This window comes from Pseudophryne corroboree, chromosome 4 (genome assembly GCF_028390025.1).
Source record: "Pseudophryne corroboree isolate aPseCor3 chromosome 4, aPseCor3.hap2, whole genome shotgun sequence".
Classification (NCBI taxonomy): Eukaryota; Metazoa; Chordata; class Amphibia; order Anura; family Myobatrachidae; genus Pseudophryne; species Pseudophryne corroboree.
The window spans coordinates 488,139,403-488,158,777 of NC_086447.1; the positions used below are offsets into that span (position 1 = coordinate 488,139,403).

Genomic DNA, 19,375 nt, shown 5'->3' on the forward strand with positions numbered 1-19,375 from the left:
GTGCTTGAGCATGGATATCCTTAAAACCTGGATTGTAAGGACCAAGTTTGGGAACCACTGGGCTATGGGGTATATGTACTATACAACTACTCATCGCTGAATAAAAGCTGATCCTGCTTCGCCTGCTAGTCTCTGACATGAGACTTTAGTATCACCTGTGACCCTTAGCACTGTCATAGGAGCCAGTGGCAGTGTGACAATCAGACTTCTACTTAGCGCTGGCATCAGAACAGCAAAGAAAATCCAGTAGTACATATGGAGAAGCAGTATGTACAGTAAATGGATTTTCTCTGCATTTAGCGTGTTTCACCCTTTTCTATTAATAGTACATAAATCCCTGTATTTTAAAAATGACAGGAGCTGATTGGTTGGTACTTTATCTCTCTTTACCAAAGTCTAGTCTTGACCATAGAGATGCTGTAATGGGACCTTAAGAGAGATGTGTGTAACCGTATCTCCTCAAACTTAAATTAACCCAATAAGTATAAAGAAGAATGAGACATATGAGGTTAAGACTGATAAACCCATGCATAAAATAATTGCTGTAAGCACCAAAAGCTGTTGAGTAAATTATGGGCAGTGCCGGATTAAACCCTGTGGAGGCCCCTAGGCAGTCGAAAACTCGGGATCCCCCTCGCAGATTATCTCCTAATACGGTTTAATTTTACTGACCAACAGTCTGTCATATGGAAACTGTAATGTGAATCTGATGTCTGATTTATGTACTCAGCTAGGTACACACTATACAGTTATCTGGCAGATCTAGTTGGTTGGAATGAAAATCTGGTAATGGATGAGAGCAAATTACAATCTATCATTTGTTCCTAAACACTGGAAAACTGTCAAAAATAGTCGTTCATCCAAGTTGGTTAAATTTGTGTTTAACCAATTTGCATGAACACAGGTTTTGTTCGTTTTCCAGTGTTTGGGAACAAATGATAGATTGTAAATTGCTCTCATCCGTTACCAGATTTTCATTCCAACCAGCTAGATCTGGCAGATTATCTGCCAGATAATTGTATAGTGTGTACCTAGCTGTTGTACAGTACATTAATATAGTATTTTCTCTATAGAGTCTTTAATATAAAGTTTTAATTTCTTTGATTTGATTCATTTTTTCAATCTTTTGAAAACAATTTCTGAAAGTTTGATTTTAATTTTCTTTCATGATCATATCAATATTATTTTGAATGTCACGGGGCCTGTACGCCAGTGCCTACTCTGCATATTTGGTAATCCTGCACTGGTTATGGGTGTACTGTATCACACATGCCTATTCCTTCATGTTGTATAAATAATCGGCAGACTTGAAGAAGGGTATACGTTATTTTCCATATTTTTTCTAAGATACAAAAAAAAAAAAGTCACATCTCTGGAACCTAAAATCCCTGGAAACTAAATTTTAAACATGGCTGCTAACAATCACCATGACGCTGTAACCAAGTAGATGTGTGACCATATCTAGTTGGCTGCGCAGCACTTAGCGTCACGGTGATTTAGAATTTACAATGTGTACTCAATAAAGTAAGCAATGCTATTGCTACTAGCATGTATACATATTGGGGGGAATACAATTCCAGGCGAATACATCCACCCCGGCTGAATCAGCCTGTCAATAGTGTTTGCAGTTCCATAGGGAATTGTATGTGAATGGTGTGAGATGCAGTGCTGTTGCCGGTGTTTAAGCGCAGCGACAATTGCAATTCGCACCCTTCATCTGGAATTGAATTCCCACCATTGTATGTAAATGGTTAGGTATATTAGCATCACTTGACTGTAATATTATTATTATTATTATTATTATTATTATTATACATATTTATTCACTGAGGAAACTTGTTAATGCTGTATTAACCATATACCAGTTATATGATCATATTTATATTGCAGGAGGAAGTGGAAAAAGTAAAACGAGAACTTGTAAGAGATTACTGTCACAGGTGAGGCATTTATCAGTACGATGTTCAGTTGGACTTAGTGACAAAGGAAACTGGAACTATAAGGGGAGTGTGTTATACATTTCTGTTTACACTAATATACAATCTTATTTTTCTGGCTTGCGCTCCTATTCCCTCATATTAGCCTTTTTTACCAATGTGGTTGGTTTTGCTTTTGAATATGTTTGCTACCATAAAGAAAATGCAGTGTAGTCATTTTCTTAGTGCTTCTTTACCACCATTATCAGATCTGTTCATGGGACTGTTTTTTATTGTCCATATAACTTATTCATGATTTTCTCTATTGGAATGGAGAACAGTAATGAAATGGGCATCCTTAAATATGCGGCTTTTTTTAAATGAAGGATCATACTATATTTACAAATATATACATAATATAGTGAATATTTTACACCCCATTCCTGCTGAATAGTAGACAAGTTTTCTATCCAGATTTACATGCCTCTTTATCATATAGAACAGTGATTCTCAACCTTAACCCTAATGGGTCCTACACATATAAAGATCCGCCGCTGAGCTGCCCGAAGGCGGATACGGCCAACGGGCGACCCGGCGGCGGGGGGGGGGGGGGGGGGGGCAGTGCCGGGGGGAGTGAAGTTTCTTCACTCCCCCCAACACCCGGCTCCATTGAAGTGCAGGCAAATATGGACGAGATCGTTCATATTGGCCTGCATGTACAGCCGACGGGGCACCAGCGATGAACGAGCGCGGGGCCGCGCATCGTTCATCGCTGGAGCCTCCACACTCAAAGATATGAATGGTATCTCATTCATTAATGAACAAGATCGTTCTATATTTTTGAGAATAATCGCCCAGTGTGTAGGGCCTATAAGGTTTTTCTAACAGATCATGTTTTGTGGATTTCCATTTGATAGAGCAGGTGGGATCATTACTGACCCAGCAAAATAGCATAACTCACCTGTGCATGATTATAGAAATCCACAAAACATAACCTGTTACTTGAGGACTGGGGCTAATAACAACTGACATAAACAATGAGCCCATTTTGGTTGGAGATATGGCTGCTTGATACAGCATACCCTGCAACATGACACACTCCACTAGGTACAAAATGCACTGCTCCTGGACTTCCCTCTTAATTTATTATTGCCATCACCTGTGATTGTGAAGAAACAGCTTTCTTATCGTTTAACTAATTCAGCACAGGTGATGGAAATCATTAATTAAGAGGGAAGTCCAGGAGCAGAGCATTTTGTACCTAGTGGAATGGGTCATGGAGGGTCTGATACAGTATCTATCAAAGGGTCGCTTCTAGCTAAAGCAGTGTTTTTACCATCGCAGGGTGGCAATAACGGGTGTGAAGGGGGTGGGGGATGGAGAAACGGTAAAGTATTTAATTTTTTTATTTATTGTTTCAGTGGAACTGAATGCCCAGGCCTGAGCATATGTGAGCCACCTAGCTGGGTTACACATGCACACATTGCTCCAGAGTGCTCCAGTTAAACCTTACCTGTCCCAGTCAGTTTCAATGAGCTGCCCGTGAGATATTTTATTAATAATTTGTGACAGCAGGAAATCAGATTTATCATCACAGGTTAATAAATAAATCTGAAATGCAATCATTTATATAATCTTCCGTTGCTCTAAAACATGGGTCTTCAACCTGCTTCCCTCAAGCTGCTGTGGAACTACACATCCCAGCATGCCCTGCCAAAGTATTGCTAATAAGGCATGCTAAAGCCGAGGCAGGGCTTGCTGGGATGTGTAGTTCAACAGCAGATGGAGGGCCATAGGTTGAAGACCCATGCTCTAAAATATAACACAAATGGGCTTTATATCTCCAAAACTTATGATATGATTTTATATATGGTGGTAATAAAACTATTTCTTGCTAAGAATTTATATAATTAATCTTATTATTCAAATGTAAATATAAGGAAAATAAAAACACTGAATCTAGTGTTCCATTATGAGGAATATGGAGATATATTCCACAGACAATGCAGGAAGGAAGACACAGTACATTTAATAAAAAATAACAGAAGGAAACCTATTGTCATTGTAGTTCCCAGGCTGGGGTGACAACTGTGTCCCTCACTCTTGGCAGTATACTTTTTATTTGGAATATCATATTGCATGATTGTGGATACAACACTACTTTGATGACGCTTGCTAACTGAAAGCAATTATCAAGTTGTCACCTGGCTGTGAGCGATGTTTCAGCTATATATTTTTAGCATTTTTATCTCTACAGATTTCTCATATTTGCATGTTCCAGTATAATCTGCATTCTTTGTACCATTTAGCTTGAGCAGAAGGATTGCTACCCACTCTCTTCGAGGACAGATCATTGCTTATTGCAATAGCTTGAAGCAGCTGCTGGAAGACTTCCCAAACATTCGGAAAACATATTTCATCATAGGACAGCCTCAGGAGAGAAAGTCAGGAGTTAAAGAAGCACTTCAGGCTGATCCCAGGTTTCCAGCTGTATACTCTATATAATATATCATTGCAAGCTTGGATGGAGTCTCAGGGCCTGATTCATAATTGTACATTAACTTGATATTACACACATCTCCAATGTTTTAAGGGAATGCAGTCATCTGACCGCTGCATGGGATCCTGGTGGTTACCATGGCGACGCCATGATCTTGAGCAATCAAAATGCAAGCAGACAGAATGCCGACCCACAGGGGCTGTCGAGCGCAGCAAGTCAATGAGCCCGCAATGGGCTTTGCTGCGCTCCCGCCACCTCCCCCCTGCTGTGATGACGTTCACAGTTCTCTAAAAGCTTCAGCATGATTGACAGTCTGCTGGCATTTAGGGGCAGCTACGGGCTGCATTCTGGAAAATGGGGGCGTGTCAGCACTGTTTTCTGGGCATGCTGAAGCCAGTGGCTGCATCCTTGTACACAGCTTCCCTGGCCCCTGCAGTGTTATTTCACCTGGCATCCAGAGTAACCTCAGGGTCCTCTTTCCATGTCTGATGGTGACGCAGATGATCCGATGCTGCGTCTTCAGGCACAGCAGCAGATCACAGAAGCCAGCAGTGTGCAACTTTTTATTCTCCTGTGGCTTTTGTATAATTTTGCACAGCCGTTGCTTAGAAAGATGCAGCGTTGTGTGAACAGTGTCCGCTTCTGAATCAGCCCCTCAGTACAGTGTTACTGTTGCCATAGTGGTTGGTCAAGGGCAGTGGTTCCCAACCTCAGTCCTCAAGTACCCCCAACAGTTCATGTTTTCCAGGTCACCTAGCAGTTGAACAGGTGTATTCATTACTTACTGACACATTATAAAAGACCCACAGGTAGAGCTAATTATTTCACTTGCAATCCTGTGAGGAGGCCTGGAAAACATGAACTGTTGGGGGGTATTTGAGGACCGAGGTTGGGAACCACTGGTCTAGGGGAAGATAAATTCTGAACTATTGACAAATAACAGAAAACCTCTACCTATATAATGTATATGGAAAGTGACTGAGAAAAGTGCATGGATGCAGAGGAAACCGGAACTAATATTAAACTCTTATTATTGTTATAGTTGTAAAGCACATACATTGCTGGTAGTTATCTTAGTTTATTTACTTTTGTGACAATTAAATTATCAAGTAAATGAGACGTTTTAGTAGTTGCAACTGTTTTATCTCTTATAATTTACAGAACTTTTCAGGAACGGCCACACAGTTTGCTGACAGAGGATGGACAAGTTTTTGTTAACCTGTGGTATATTCCTTATCCATCTGAAGTCCTTGCCATGTTTAAAATGCTTCCAGATAAGGTAAATTGGAACAATAGTCATTGAAAATTGACTTGAAACTCAGTGATAAACCAAATACGATGATCTCAGTAAAGGCGTCTGTGGTTACCATTGTGCCATTGCTGTGTAATAGATGTGAGATCCAAACTGTTCCATGATGTGACTAAAATCAGTTAAGGTGACTTAAATCCCATAGTGCCAGGCTTGGGGTTCGGTATGTATTACTGGCGGGTGGGAGGCCGGCTGTTCATATCCCGACAGCGGCATCCCACCTGCCAGAATGCCGGCAGGGGCAAACACTAAGAGTTCCTGGGGCAAACATTAAAAGTTCCTTTGCGGGCTCGCTGCATTAAACACACTGCAGGCTCGAGTGGGAATAGCCCTGGTGTGCCGGGATTTCGGCATTGGTAACCTGAACGCCGGCATCTTGATTGCCGGCAAACTTACTGCATCCCCAGGCTTGTACCTATGGGTAGAAGTGGAACTAATGGAAAGTACTGTACATCAGTAAACATGTTTGAAATGTGCCTTACCTTTAGTTTCATGTGTTTTTACCTGTTACCCCAATTCCTACGCGTGAATAAGCCCTCAGATATGGGGAAAATGTATCAAGGCTTCTAAAGAGTAGACCATTGGAGTTTGACAATGAAACTAATCAGCTTCTGGCTAGTATCTATCAAGTACATTCAATAAAATATAGAAGATAATTGGCTGCTAACTGCTATAGACTTCACTTGTCCACTTCTCCACTCTTCAGAAGGATTGATGCATTTCCCCCTATGTAGTGAGTAGAATACAACAGCATTCAGTTTGTACTAAAACAAATTAAACTGTCACAGTTTGTGTATTGTAGACTGCACAACCAAACTAACCTGTTTAATGTCTTCCTTCCAGTTTCCATACAGTTTGTTCTTTCTTTTGTAGGCTGCCTACCGTGCATTGTTACAGACATTGCGGATTGTAGCTGCCTTGCATGACATTGTCTCTTACATACTCAGCTTTGCTCAGCTGGGAAATTCATGCAGTGGTTACAGCAGCATGCTAAACAGGGAGTTGACGGCTGACTGGGGTGGCACAGAAGGAATAGGTAATGCAGGGCATGTGTCATATATGTACTGTGGTGCTAACTGGTCACAGATCTGCGTCCTTATACAATGAACTTATAGGAAGCTATGCAGAAAATAAGCAAGACTAGGGGCAGAAGCCAACACTGCCTGACACTATAGAGAAATGTAGGAAAGGGCCGGGCAATGCATATGCCTGTCAAAGCACATACTAAGTGAAGCACCAGCACATAGGCAGAATAGGGGCCACAGATGGGTGGTCGGGCATTACTAGATCCCCCACTAGCCTCTTGGTATTGTTCTAAATGCACCCCCTGCAATCGCTGTAGATCAGCATATTGTTAGGGTACATTTGCCAGACGTTCTCCCCACGGAGAAGCATGCCCACAAGCCACTCTCTAATGCACAAGCCAGATACCATTAGCATTAGTTCCTGACATTGACATCTCTACATGCAACTTTCAGAATTACTGTCAGTGAGGCTGGAGCCACAATCAGTCCTCTAGTAAACTATAGTTATGTTACCACCAGACTTTCTGGCGAGAGCAGCCTAAACACAGTGGTTCACGATGCGGAACGTTCTGTCACTAAATGCTAGTGGAATTTACACTCACAACCCCACATTTAATTCTTACAGATACAGCACTGATACGCGGATTCAGTATGATATCCCAGCTGTCTGGATTCTGGAGGTCAGGAGACTGACACCAGGATCCTGACAGCTGGAATACCGGCTGAAAATGCAGCATGTCCCCTCATGGGCTCGCTGCGCTAGTCGTGCTGCAAGCCCGGTGGCGACACAGGGTTATATTCCCCCCTCGGGTGGTGGCGTGGACGACCATCTGAGTGGGGAGTTCAGCCGACGGTCGGGATTCCGACCACCAGTATTCCACCGTGGTGTCGGGATTCCGACATTGGTATCCAGACAGCTGGGATCCTGACAGTCGGCAAAATGAATGCCTCCCCTGGTACACTGGTGGGGAACAAGAGGGACAGGGTGAGGGCACAGGGACTCTTACCTCAGAGGGCAAAGTTATAACTGTCATGGTGGCTAGCAGTTGTCCAGCCCTGATTTATTAGTGGTTCCTTAAAATAATCTATGAATATACTGTAGAGTTGCTGATGTAGTGCTGACATTTCTGTGAAAGGATCATTTAAACTCTGATAAACTCCTAGAACTTATACCAAATATTTGTAGCTAGGATGTAGTTCTCTAAGAGGAGCTGCATCAAGCCTTGGAGAGAGGTAAAGTTTAGTAGATGCCCAAAGCTACTGTCCTTTTAAAGACTGTACTTGATAAATGTCAGAAGCTGATCGGTTGCTTTGGGCAACTTCTCTCCAATGGGCATATTTATCACAATACACATTTTTAAAGCGGATGTGATAAATATTTTTGCCCAAATTCGCAATGTGAAATGTGATATTACTAAAATCTGCTAGTCAGAATAAGAGCCCATCCTGGCGAAGAGCTGGAAGCAGAGTAACATAGTAACATAGTATCTAAGGCTGAAAAAAGACAATTGGCCATCGAGTTCAACCCATTTGTGGTCTCCTATGCACAATTATTTTGTATAAAATTTTGACTGAAGTTGATGACTGCCGTTACGTTTTACCCCTCTTTTTTTATAATAACCATAGTGCGTGAATATGCCCCGTAACCCTGGATATCCTTATCCATTAGGAATTTATCTAACCCATTCTTAAAGGTGTTGACTGAGTCGGCCATTACAACTCCCTCAGGCAGGGAATTCCAAACACGTATCGTCCTTACCGTAAAAAAGCCTTTACGCCGTATTGTGCGGAATCTCCTCTCCTCTAACCTGAGCGAGTGTTCACGTGTGTTGATCTAACCAAAAACAGGTCCTGCGCAAGATCTGTATATTGTCTCCTTATATATTTGTAAATGTTGATCATGTCCCCTCTTAATCTTCTCTTTTCCAGTGTAAACATGCCTAGTCTTGCAAGCCTTTCCTCGTATTCCAGCGCCTCCATACCCTTAATTAGTTTGGTTGCCCGCCTTTGAACCTTTTCTAGCTCCAGGATATCCTTTTTGTAGTAAGGTGCCCAGAATTGTAAGGTAGTAATGTGAAATGGTGAAGTGATGTGAAATGGTGCCCGTCGCTGCCCCCTCCCCCCAAACAGGTGTAGACTGCCACTCGCCTGACATCTGGAGCTGTACCGCGGGTGAGGACGCAGGACCTGAATTACACATGTGCAGTATGGGTGCTGCACAAATGCAGTTTTCATACAACTGTGTTGCTATTTACCAAATCCACGTATTAATATCTGTTATCTGGTAACAACAAATATCCCACATATGTAAATATGTCTCAGCTATGTAAATCCGTCAGATGAACAGAAGATTGGAAAGCTGATTGTACAGACCTATTTTGGTTTATCTGACACCACAAGAATTGCTAGAAGTAAAAAAAAAAAAAAAAGAGAAAAGGTAAGCATGTGTTCATGAAGTATGTGCTCTACAACAGTAATGCAGTATGGAAGAGACAAATGTATTTTACTGTGCCTCTATTTGTTTCATTTTTGACAGCATATGATAACTAAACATACAGTATAGGTTCCCAGGTAAACTAATTCTTTTCATTGGATCTGCTACAGGAGCAGAGCTGCGGGACATACAGAAGATAATAGATGGCCTCCACAATCCTCATGACCCTAAGGAAGTAGCATTATTGCTACAGTTCCAACGTGACGTCACGATCCTACAGTTTGATGCAGCTGTACGCCATTTGATCCGGTATGCAGAAGCGATTGTTCACAGTGCGCAGAGAACATTAAATTATGACTTTACTTGTGATAATGTTCAGGAATTGTGGAATATTACTAAAAAAATGTGTTATTTTGTTTATATATATATATATATATATATATATATATATATATATTCCTGCTTTATCCCACAGGGAAGCATTACTGTCCTCTGGGAATGTTTCTGCGTTCAGAACCACAACAGAAAATATGTATCATGGACTAACAGCGCTGAGTGACTCAGTGGTCAGGAGTGCATTTTCCTCTCAGATGCCTGTGCCGCAACCTCATGATCCACGTAGTCACAGAGTCAGTAAAAGTACACGTTTCATACTGCATGCTACTTTTTTCAGATTAAATCAGTTTAGATTTTATTTAGTTCTGATTATGTTGTCCATTAATATACGGATAGTGATAGCAGACTTCCTCCATCACTTCTGAAGTGGCTACCTGGTAGTTTACTGGCTTCATGACACAACCATGTATTATACAGTACACAAAAATGAAAACTTAAATCTTCTCAAGGTTGTTCTAGTATCAAGATTACTAAAACTCTTTACTCGCCTGTAATATAACTGTTCTGATTATACAGTATTCGTTCCTGTTCATTCAAAACTGTTTTGGTGAAATGTTTTATACATTATAGCCCCCCACACACAGAGATTATGTCAGATTGGCTGAAAATAGTTTAATTGGTGACCAGATCTATCTGAATGTGGAGCATCTTATATGGCTATCGAACTTTTGTAACACCCTCACTCACCACAGGGAGAAACTTTGCTTATAAGGCTTCGGGACCCGCTTGCCCGCTATGTGTGGCCCAACACTAACTTCTAAGCCACTTTTCTTTTCTTTCTTTCTTTTTTTTTTTTTTTTTTCTTTATTTATTAGGGGGATCAGAACTCAATACAATAAAACAGCTGTCAAAATCCAAAGAAGTAAAACAAGTGCGTAAATTTTGAAAAGATAATGTAGGCAGCATTTTGAATATGAACATTCTAACAATTTAAATTGGAGGGAAAAGAGAGAGAAGGAAAGAAAATAGAAGAAAAAGGAAGAGGATAGAAGTTATAACAAAATAGTAGTTGAGAGGGGCAAGGGCAAAGACCAATAGAAGAGGAACAGGAAAGGAAAAAAGATAGGAAGGGTGAATCCTCGGTGAAAGAGCGAAGTGAAGGTTGGTGAAGCCTGAGAACAGGACAATATCAGAAAGCGAATGGGGAGGCGACTCGTTGAAGGGATATCCATCGGGACCAAACGGAGTCAGATTTTTTGGAGGAGTTATTGATAATGCTAGTCATATATTCCATGCGGTACACGTACCAAATACGAGCTAAAATAGATTGAATGGAAGGAGCAGTTGCTCGTTTCCAGTCCATCGCAATTTGACAGGTGGTCGCAGAAACCACATGACGCATCAATTGGTTTTGGTGTCTGGATAAAGTTGGGACATGTAGTGGCAGAATAAAAAACTTGGGGCCATACGGAATGGGCATTTGCAATAGAGTAGTTATGTGGGCAATAACATCTCTCCATAGCGTAACTATTTTAGAGCAGGACCACCATATATGTATGAAGGAGCCTTTTGCATCGCAACCCCTACAACACCTGTCAGAAGAGCCAGGGTAAATTTTGCAAAGTCTAGAAGGGACATAGGGGGTCATTCTGACCCGATCGCACCCTGCAGTTTATCGCAGCAGTGCGATTGGGTCAGTACTGCGCATGCGCCAGCGCCACAGTGCGCCAGCGCATGCCAGACGGCCGAAGGCCATTGTTGCCTAGCGATCGCCTCTGCCTGATTGACAGGCAGAGGCGGTCGCTGGGTGGGAGGGGGCTGAACGGCAGCGTTTTTTTTGTTTGCAGAGTCCCAAACAGATAAGGAGTGGGAGACTACAATATTGGGCCGGTTGGTCCTTGGGATCCACAGGAGGGAGGAGATAGAAGAAAGCCCCAATTCAGCAGCCTCAATATCAATCCAGACCTTCCATGCCTCGGGGTTGCACCATTGCACACAGTGAGCCAATTGCGCTGCGATATAATAACATCTAAAATCTGGGATACCCAGACCACCACTATGGCTGGGGTGCTGTAGCAGTTTTAAGCGAATCCGGGGATGTTTATTAGCCCAAATAAAACGAGAGGACTGGAATCTTAAAAATTTGAATCCATAAGAGGGGATGAAGATTGTGAGTGTTTGAAAAAGATAAAGGAGTCTAGGGAGCACATTCATCTGTACCGAGTTAATTCGTCCTATCCATTAAATAAATAATGAAGACCATGAGAGTAGGTCCGATTTGACCCGGTCTAGAACACGAGGGAAATTGGCCTGAAAACGTTGGTGATGCCGATGGGTTAAATAGATACCTAGGTATTTAAGTTTACGTTTATGCCAATTAAATGGGAAAGAGGTATCAAGAGCCAATTTGATCGGGCCCGGAACATAGAAATCAAGTTCTTCAGTTTTGTCGGTATTGATTTTATTGAAAATTTGGAATAGAGGTCTATTTCGTCCAGAAGAGGTTGCAGAGATTGGGCCAGCTGTCCCAGGGATATCAGGACATCGTCAGCATAGAGCGCAATTTTGTGCTCAGATGGGCCTATTCACACACCAGCGATGTCAACGTTGGCACGTATCCTAGCAGCTAGGGGTTCCATAACAAGGGCAAATATTAAGGGGGAAAGCGGGCAGCCCTGCCTGGTACCGTTAGTAATCCCAAAGGGGGTAGAGGTAAAGCGGTTAACTGAAACCGTGGCTGAAGGGGAGTGGTACAGTGTTCGAACTCCTTGGAGAAATCTACCGGCAAATCCCATTCTGTGGAGGACCTGAAAGGCAAAGGACCATGAAATACAGTCGAATGCCTTCTCGGCATCCAGCACTAGAATCAAAGAGGGGAGTTTCTGTTTATGGATAGAGTGGATGATGTTGATGGCTCTCCTATTGTTGTCGAATGCCTGGCTACCGGAAATAAAGCCCACCTGGTCCGGGTGAATAAGGTGGGGAAGGTAAGGGACAAGACGCAGTGCTAAGATTTTGGCATAGATCTTCAGGTCTACGTTGTGTAGAGAGATTGGCCGATAATTAGCACATTTCGAGGGATCTCTATCAGGTTTTGGGATTACTACTATGTCAGCTTGCAACGAAGCGGATGCAAAGGATGCGCCATTCAGGATGCTATTAAATAAAGAGGTGAGGCGAGGAGCAAGTTCAGGCGCAAATGTTTTGTAGTATTGGGCCGTAAAACAGTCGGGTCCTGGGGCAGCGGAGGGTCACATGGACTTAATGGCATTGGTTATACAAGATAGGGGTGTATTGAACAACTATGACTGGACCGCTTCAGTTTCGCTCGGAGAGGCAGAGGACACTGGCAAGTTATACAGGGCAGTATAAAAATCTCGAAGTTCTTCAACCATCACTCTAGAATCGTATGTGAAGCCTCTTAATTTAGAAGAGTAGAGTTTGTCAATGTTTACACCATAGCTTGTTGTCTAGCAGAGAGTCAATTTTATCAGATTTGTCATAACACCTTTGGCGTAATCTCCACAGAGTGGTGGCAGCAGGACGGGAGAGGAGAATATTCAACTGTCCTTTAGGGTTATCAATCTGGGTAAGAAGAGCAGTTATAGGATTAAGTTTATGTTGGGCTAGTAAGGCCGAAATTTTGGGCGTTCAAGATAAAAGCCCTCTTGTGTCGTCTTTTTCCGCATAATAGAGGTTTTACCAATATGTGGCCTCGGAGAGTGGCTTTGTGGGCTTCCCATACGATTCCAGGATCAATTTCAGGGGTATCGTTTTCCTCAAAATAATGCTTGAGAACTGTTTTGGAGGTCAGTTACACTTGAAGAAGATCCAATAGAATGTAGACACCCGCATGGTCTGTCCACGTAAAAGGGGTAATACCAATGTCCATTAGGGTCGAGGCAAGAGTGTGGGAGATGTGAAGCATGTCAATGCGCGAGTATTGCTGGTCGAGGGGCCGAGTAGTGTGTGTAGTCGCGGGCCGAGAAATGGCAAAACCTCCAGGAATCGCAGAGATTAAATTGTTTACGGGAAGAGGTAAGGGTAAGAGATACCCTAGAGAAAGTAGTAGCTTTTTTGGAACCTGAGTTGCCAGATATATCTAGGGACGGGTCAAGAACCATATTAAAATCGCCGCCTAGGATAACGTGACCTTGCGCAATTTTGTGAAGACGATGAAATAAGTGTTGAAAGAACTGAGTTTGGTCCTGGTTAGGAGCATATACAGATACAAAGGAGAATGTGTCCGAGCGCAAGGAGCCAATTACCACACTGTATCGTCCTTCTGGGTCTGCTATCGTCTTAGTGTGAATGAAAGGGACCCGGTGGTGAAATTTGATCGCAACTCTCCGCTTTTTACAATCAGCTGAGGCAAAGACGGTCTGGGAGTATTGCTTACCTTTTAGCTGGGTATGCGAATCTGTAAGGTTAGCCCTCTGTTGGTAAACCATATTTGCCTTCTACCTGCTACAGGCACCAAGAACTATAGTACGCTTCTTAGGGGAGTTAAGCCCATTAATATTAACAGAGAGTAGTTTCAAAGCCGTAACGGGAGGACGGGTGGAATGTTAACCTCAAATAAAATGAATCGCCAAAAAATAAAATGCAATAGAAAAATATTCACAGAGGATCCACACCAGAACCACAGAAAAGAGAATAAAAGAGGAAAGAGAAAGACAAAATGAGAATACAATACGAAAAGAAAAAACAGAAAGTGCCCAAAGGGCAACAACCCTGAAGAGGTGGGTCCCATTCGAGGACCGCTACATAAACCAATATATTAACAACAATCGTTAGTGGTAAAGGGTGCATAGGGGTGGCAAAATGTAGAACTAATATGACCAGAACATCCTGGTCGCCAAACTCACTCGGGATACCCGACACATCAGAAACAGTCCCTACTCGTAGGGAGAGGGAAGATAAACGTGCTACCTGTACAGGCAGGGAGGAGAGGGATGGGAAAATAGGGGAAGGGAGAGGGTTAGGAGGAAGGGGAACACAAGGGAAGAGGGAGGGGGAGGGAAAGAAAAAAGGGAGGGGGGGAGCGGAAATAAAAAGGGAGAATGCAATACATCATACACATGGAGACCTAAGCAGAATCAATACAATAACATAGAAAAAATTGTGAGTTAGCAAGAACAAATATATAGAAATAGACTAATATCATATATACGGAACTGAACAAACTACAGCAGAGTGGCCTAGTACTGGGTCGCCTAGATTAGAGAGAGAATATGGCAGGAACCTGGTGTACATGGGTCACGGCCAAATCACAGTCACGGAAACAGGATAAAGTCCAAGAGCTGCAATGAATGTTGATGGAGGTATGGAGAGTGACCAAATGAGATCAAGGAGGGTCTGTATCCCTTGAACGCTGATGGCCCACACTGGACCATTCAGCCGTCGGCGGTTTCGGACACTGAGATGTAGGAGAGGCCGAGGATGAGGAGGTGTGAGGGGAGGTCAGAAGCAGATCCAATTTGGCGAGCAAGCCCTGACCCTGAGCCAAAGTCTTTGCTGGATACATGGTGTTGTTGGCAAAGAGCTGGAGAAGAAAGGGGATTCCCCATCTATAGCTGATACTTTATTGACAAAGGATCTTCGCGATAGGCTGAGGGTCCCTCCATTTCTGAATGGTGGAGGGAGCCAAGTCTTGGAATATTTGCAATTGCATGCCTCGGAATAATATAGTGGGTGAATCTCGGGTGGATAACAGGATTTGTTCTTTGGAATAGTAGTAGTGTAGGCGTACGATTAAAAACTCTGGGAGGTTGAGTAGCCAATGGTTTGCCTCTTAAAGCTCTGTGAGCCCTGTCGCATAGGCATCATCAGACAGGTCTGGCACCAGGTGCTGAAAGAAATCTTTAAGAAAGGACTGTAGAGAAGCACCAGACACAAATTCCATGACATGGCGAATAAGGAGATTATTGCGTATGGAGCGGTTTTCTTTATCTTCCTGTTTCTCCTTAAGTAGTTCGAGCTCATCATTTAGCCAAGTAAGTTCCGAGTCCATACGTAGCTGTGAACGACAGAGATCGTCAATTTTAGTTTCCAAAGCATCAGTCCTGGAGCCCAAAGAGGCGATTTCCGATTTAAAGTCTGAGACTGCTTTAGGAATTTCTTGGTTAAATGCAGATTGTATACCTTCCAATAAGCTTGTCATCACAGCCTGTATTTGCGGATCAATAGTTGAATCAGAGGCTATAGGGGAAGAAGGCGATTCCAGCAGAGATCCTTGTGCTTGTGCGGGTTTAGTTTTATTCCCAAAAAAGTTTGTGGGGGCCGGCTGAGCTTTTTTATTTTTCAACATAGTGGAGGTTAGCAAGAGGATAATAGCAAATGACACTATGGAAGCTGAGGGGAGAGGGGAGCATAGGTAGCACTTGAACCTATATGAGAACCAGGATAGGTTGAGGTCACATTACGGAAGCATGTCGTGAAAGAGTACAGTTAATAGCATTCCGATGGGGTAGACTGGTATTGCGTAGGAAACACGTGCCTTACTATAAAGAGCTGCCATTCCTGAAGATGAGCAGGCATCAGATAAGGCCAAATATAACGTGGTAGAGGGCTTGACCCGCAATGATAGATCAGGGCCCAATTATGTACGGAAAGTCAGTTGCGGTCACAGCAGTTATCTATTTAAGAATACTCCAGTTATAAATTGAAGAATGTATCCAGTAAAGAGCTGGTAAGTGCGGCACATGTCAATGGCGGGGGTAACGCAATCTATTGCGTAGCAGGATAGGAGAGAAGGGGCTGCAGATATAGCCAGATGTGTGTAGAGCCCAAAGGAGAGGCACACAATGCGGGCTGCAGAAGTTGTTGTGGGGGCAGCGGCACTGAAGCTTCACCCCGGGTGGCAGGAGAAATTGAGGCTGTAGTTGGAGGGGTGTGGGAAGGCTGCCACCCGCAGGAGCTCCAGGGTTGATCCCCGATTCCACAAGCCAGACCCTCTTGTAGCAGAAGGGGCTTAAGAGGTGGAAGGAGGCCGTGAGTAGGCAGCAGGGATCTGGTAGAAGGAGTGCAGAGGCTATGCTGTAGCAGCGGGGGGGAGGGGGGTGTGTGGAAGAGCATAGAGGACACAGCTTCTCCATTCTTGAGCCAGACCAAGCCCAGGTGCCAGCTCCTCTTAATTCTTCTTCAAGACTAGCTGAGTACCAGTCACTTCAGGAGGAATATAGACTTCCCCATTTCCACATATAAAACATTAAGGAAAATGGAGAGGGGAAGGATGGTAAATAATGCAGGGGTTTTGGGTCCCCTTTTCACCCTCAGCAAGTGCAGGAGCTCCATTTTAAGCACAACTGCCTCTGCTAACATTCAAGGGCCCATACAATAGCAGCCTAGCCGAGGACCAGGCAGCCGTGGTGTACACCAGTGAGCCTTCAAGCATGCAGCTCACCTCAATCTCTCAGGCAACACAGATCCCGGACACTCAAGATGGCGGGCGCCTCTGAGCTCCGGTGGTCTGACACAGATAGCAGACAGCACCCACAGGACATGGGACTAGGAAGCCAGGCTCCGCTGCCGTGAGTACAGTCAGGCAGCACTGGATGGGTAGATCCAGAGGCGGCACAGCGGACTACGCGATCTTTTCCCCGCAGGTAGGCAAAAATTGAAGCCCTGGCTTGTGGTAGTGGGGAAGGCCGCAACCTGCAGAGTTGCGTGTCACCACCACCGGCTTCGCGGACACTTCCTCCCGACGGCAGAGCGTTGCCGGTCACTGGAGGGGTGGCGTGATGGATGTTTGGCTGCGCCTGGCAGTGACCTAGGGGATTATTAGGGGATTTTTTATCGGAGCTCTTCTGCCACACTTCCACTTTAAATGGCAGTCAAGGCACGCCCCCTCTGAGCCACTTTTCTTTTTAACATGTTTTATTGTATTTCTAGCTAGGAAACAACATCAAATGTGTAATGTAGTTCTTGACAAATGAAATACCATATCCAAGCAACACTGGTTTTAGAACTATCCTTTGCTAAATAATTCTAGTTATTTTTGGATCCTACCACGGATTGCAAGATGGTCTTATTATTGTGTGTGTGCAGATTGCAATTCATACAGTATGTATACTGAACCAGGGCTGCACAAATTCAGTTCACTATGGCATGTCCCTATTAACTGGAGCAGACCTACTTCCGTATTGACCTCTTTATTTCATCTTGGAGAGCCATGAGTTAATTGGCAAAAAGTTTAAGTGGCCCTGTTTGTCCATTATCCTGAGGCAGAAGTAATCACTGTCATACAAGTGCCTCCTCTGCTTCTCTAGCCTGCACATGTATGTTTGTGATTATGGGGAAAAAATAATTGTGTGTGTGTGTGTGTGTGTGTGTGTGTGTGTGTGTGTGTGTGTGTGTGTGTGTGGTCACATATACCACACCAGCAGGCTTTATAGCTTCATGACACCTAACTGAACAAAATCCGGGGACAGCCAATCAGATACAGAGTGCGGTGACTGCTGTATCATACTGCTAATATCATACTGTGTGCATTGTGACCTCACCTCTCCATAGGGAGGAATGATATCTGGGAGCTTCTGCCTTTTCTCCATACACCGCTCACAAACAGGTGAACAAGCCCTAAGGCTGACATTGAAGATATATCTTACTTTATGATGCTTCCACTTTATAGCTATAAACCACATTCATGATACTGTATGTAGCTCCAGCTGTCCTGAATAATTCCATCTTTTTGTAGACATTCATGCTTTATCCATGGAGGACATTTCTGGCTGACGGGGGGCATTTCCCACTGGCAATTCATGGGCTGCACACCATTGGTTACCATATGCAGGTGAGTCATTCCCTGCTGTATCATTGCACTCTTTCGCCTGTCCTTCCTGGCTACAACCAAACTAGAAACTACTGTAGAGAAATAAGTTTCTGTTATCTTTATATCTCAGTATATATACAGTACATATGTGTGTAGTACACAATGAATGAGGGAATTGGAATAGTCTTTACAAAGAATTAAATACTTTCAAATATAGGGGTCTATTTACCTAGCCATGGATGGAGATAAAGTACCAGCCAATCATCTCCTAACTGCCATGTCACAGGCTGTGTTTGAAAAATGACAGGAGGTGATTGGCTGGTACCTTATCTCTGGTTTATCCCCATTCAAGGCTTAGTAAATAGACCCCATAGCCTGTTATCTGTGGCTGACCCAGAACTGTGTGTGTGTGACTGTTCTACGCACCACTCCCCTTCTAAGCATATTTCACTCCTTCTGTTTACTTCTTCATAGCTCTGTGACGTGCCTGTCCTCGCTGATTAAATACCTGCTGACATGGGAGTGTGAGCTATGTTACTATACTCTCATGGCTGTGTGGATTGCTGGTTTTATAATAACAGGATTTGTCAGTGTACAAATGTTTTTTTATTTCTGTAGCAAAGTCACAGGAATAAATACTAGATACTGTAGCAACATAGTAATAAAAACACGGGACAATTCTATGTACTTAATGAAAAGATTGTAGATCCAGGAAATCATAAGGTTCATTTGTCAACTATGTTTAGGCAAAGGTGCTGGGCATGAAACCTGCTGTCTGCACAAGAGCCTTGTAGGATTTGGGGCCCCAGAATGACAGTGCCTTAGATAGATTTAAGCCTTGCCCATGTTGTACACTATTACTGACAGAGTCCAATTTACACCTGTATGTGCCCAAAATCATGAGATCCATGTGTCACTTGAGCAAATCTGTTCTGGCATCTCAGGGTGCTGTAAGTGTGCATATACTAACATATCCTAAAATCATCTGGTTCATTTAGATCAGACTATTAGACTATTATTGGTTGTGGGTTCCTTTTATAAATGCAATATTGGTCTGATCGCCCAAAACGCTGCAGATACTA

General features: G+C 43.3%; 1 protein-coding gene across 4 annotated transcripts in view; it reads left to right on the forward strand.

Annotated features, from left to right (window-relative positions):
- The window catches only part of LOC134909816 (uncharacterized), a 366,238-nt gene that overhangs the window by 139,111 nt on the left and 207,752 nt on the right, over positions 1–19,375 (forward strand). For all 4 annotated transcript variants that reach the window (XM_063917096.1, XM_063917098.1, XM_063917097.1 and 1 more), the window contains 7 exons: positions 1,891–1,940; positions 4,226–4,396; positions 5,578–5,695; positions 6,599–6,761; positions 9,355–9,493; positions 9,660–9,813; positions 18,219–18,314. In XM_063917096.1, coding sequence (XP_063773166.1) covers positions 1,891–1,940; positions 4,226–4,396; positions 5,578–5,695; positions 6,599–6,761; positions 9,355–9,493; positions 9,660–9,813; positions 18,219–18,314 — 891 coding nt within the window. The remainder of the gene's footprint in view (positions 1–1,890; positions 1,941–4,225; positions 4,397–5,577; positions 5,696–6,598; positions 6,762–9,354; positions 9,494–9,659; positions 9,814–18,218; positions 18,315–19,375) is intronic.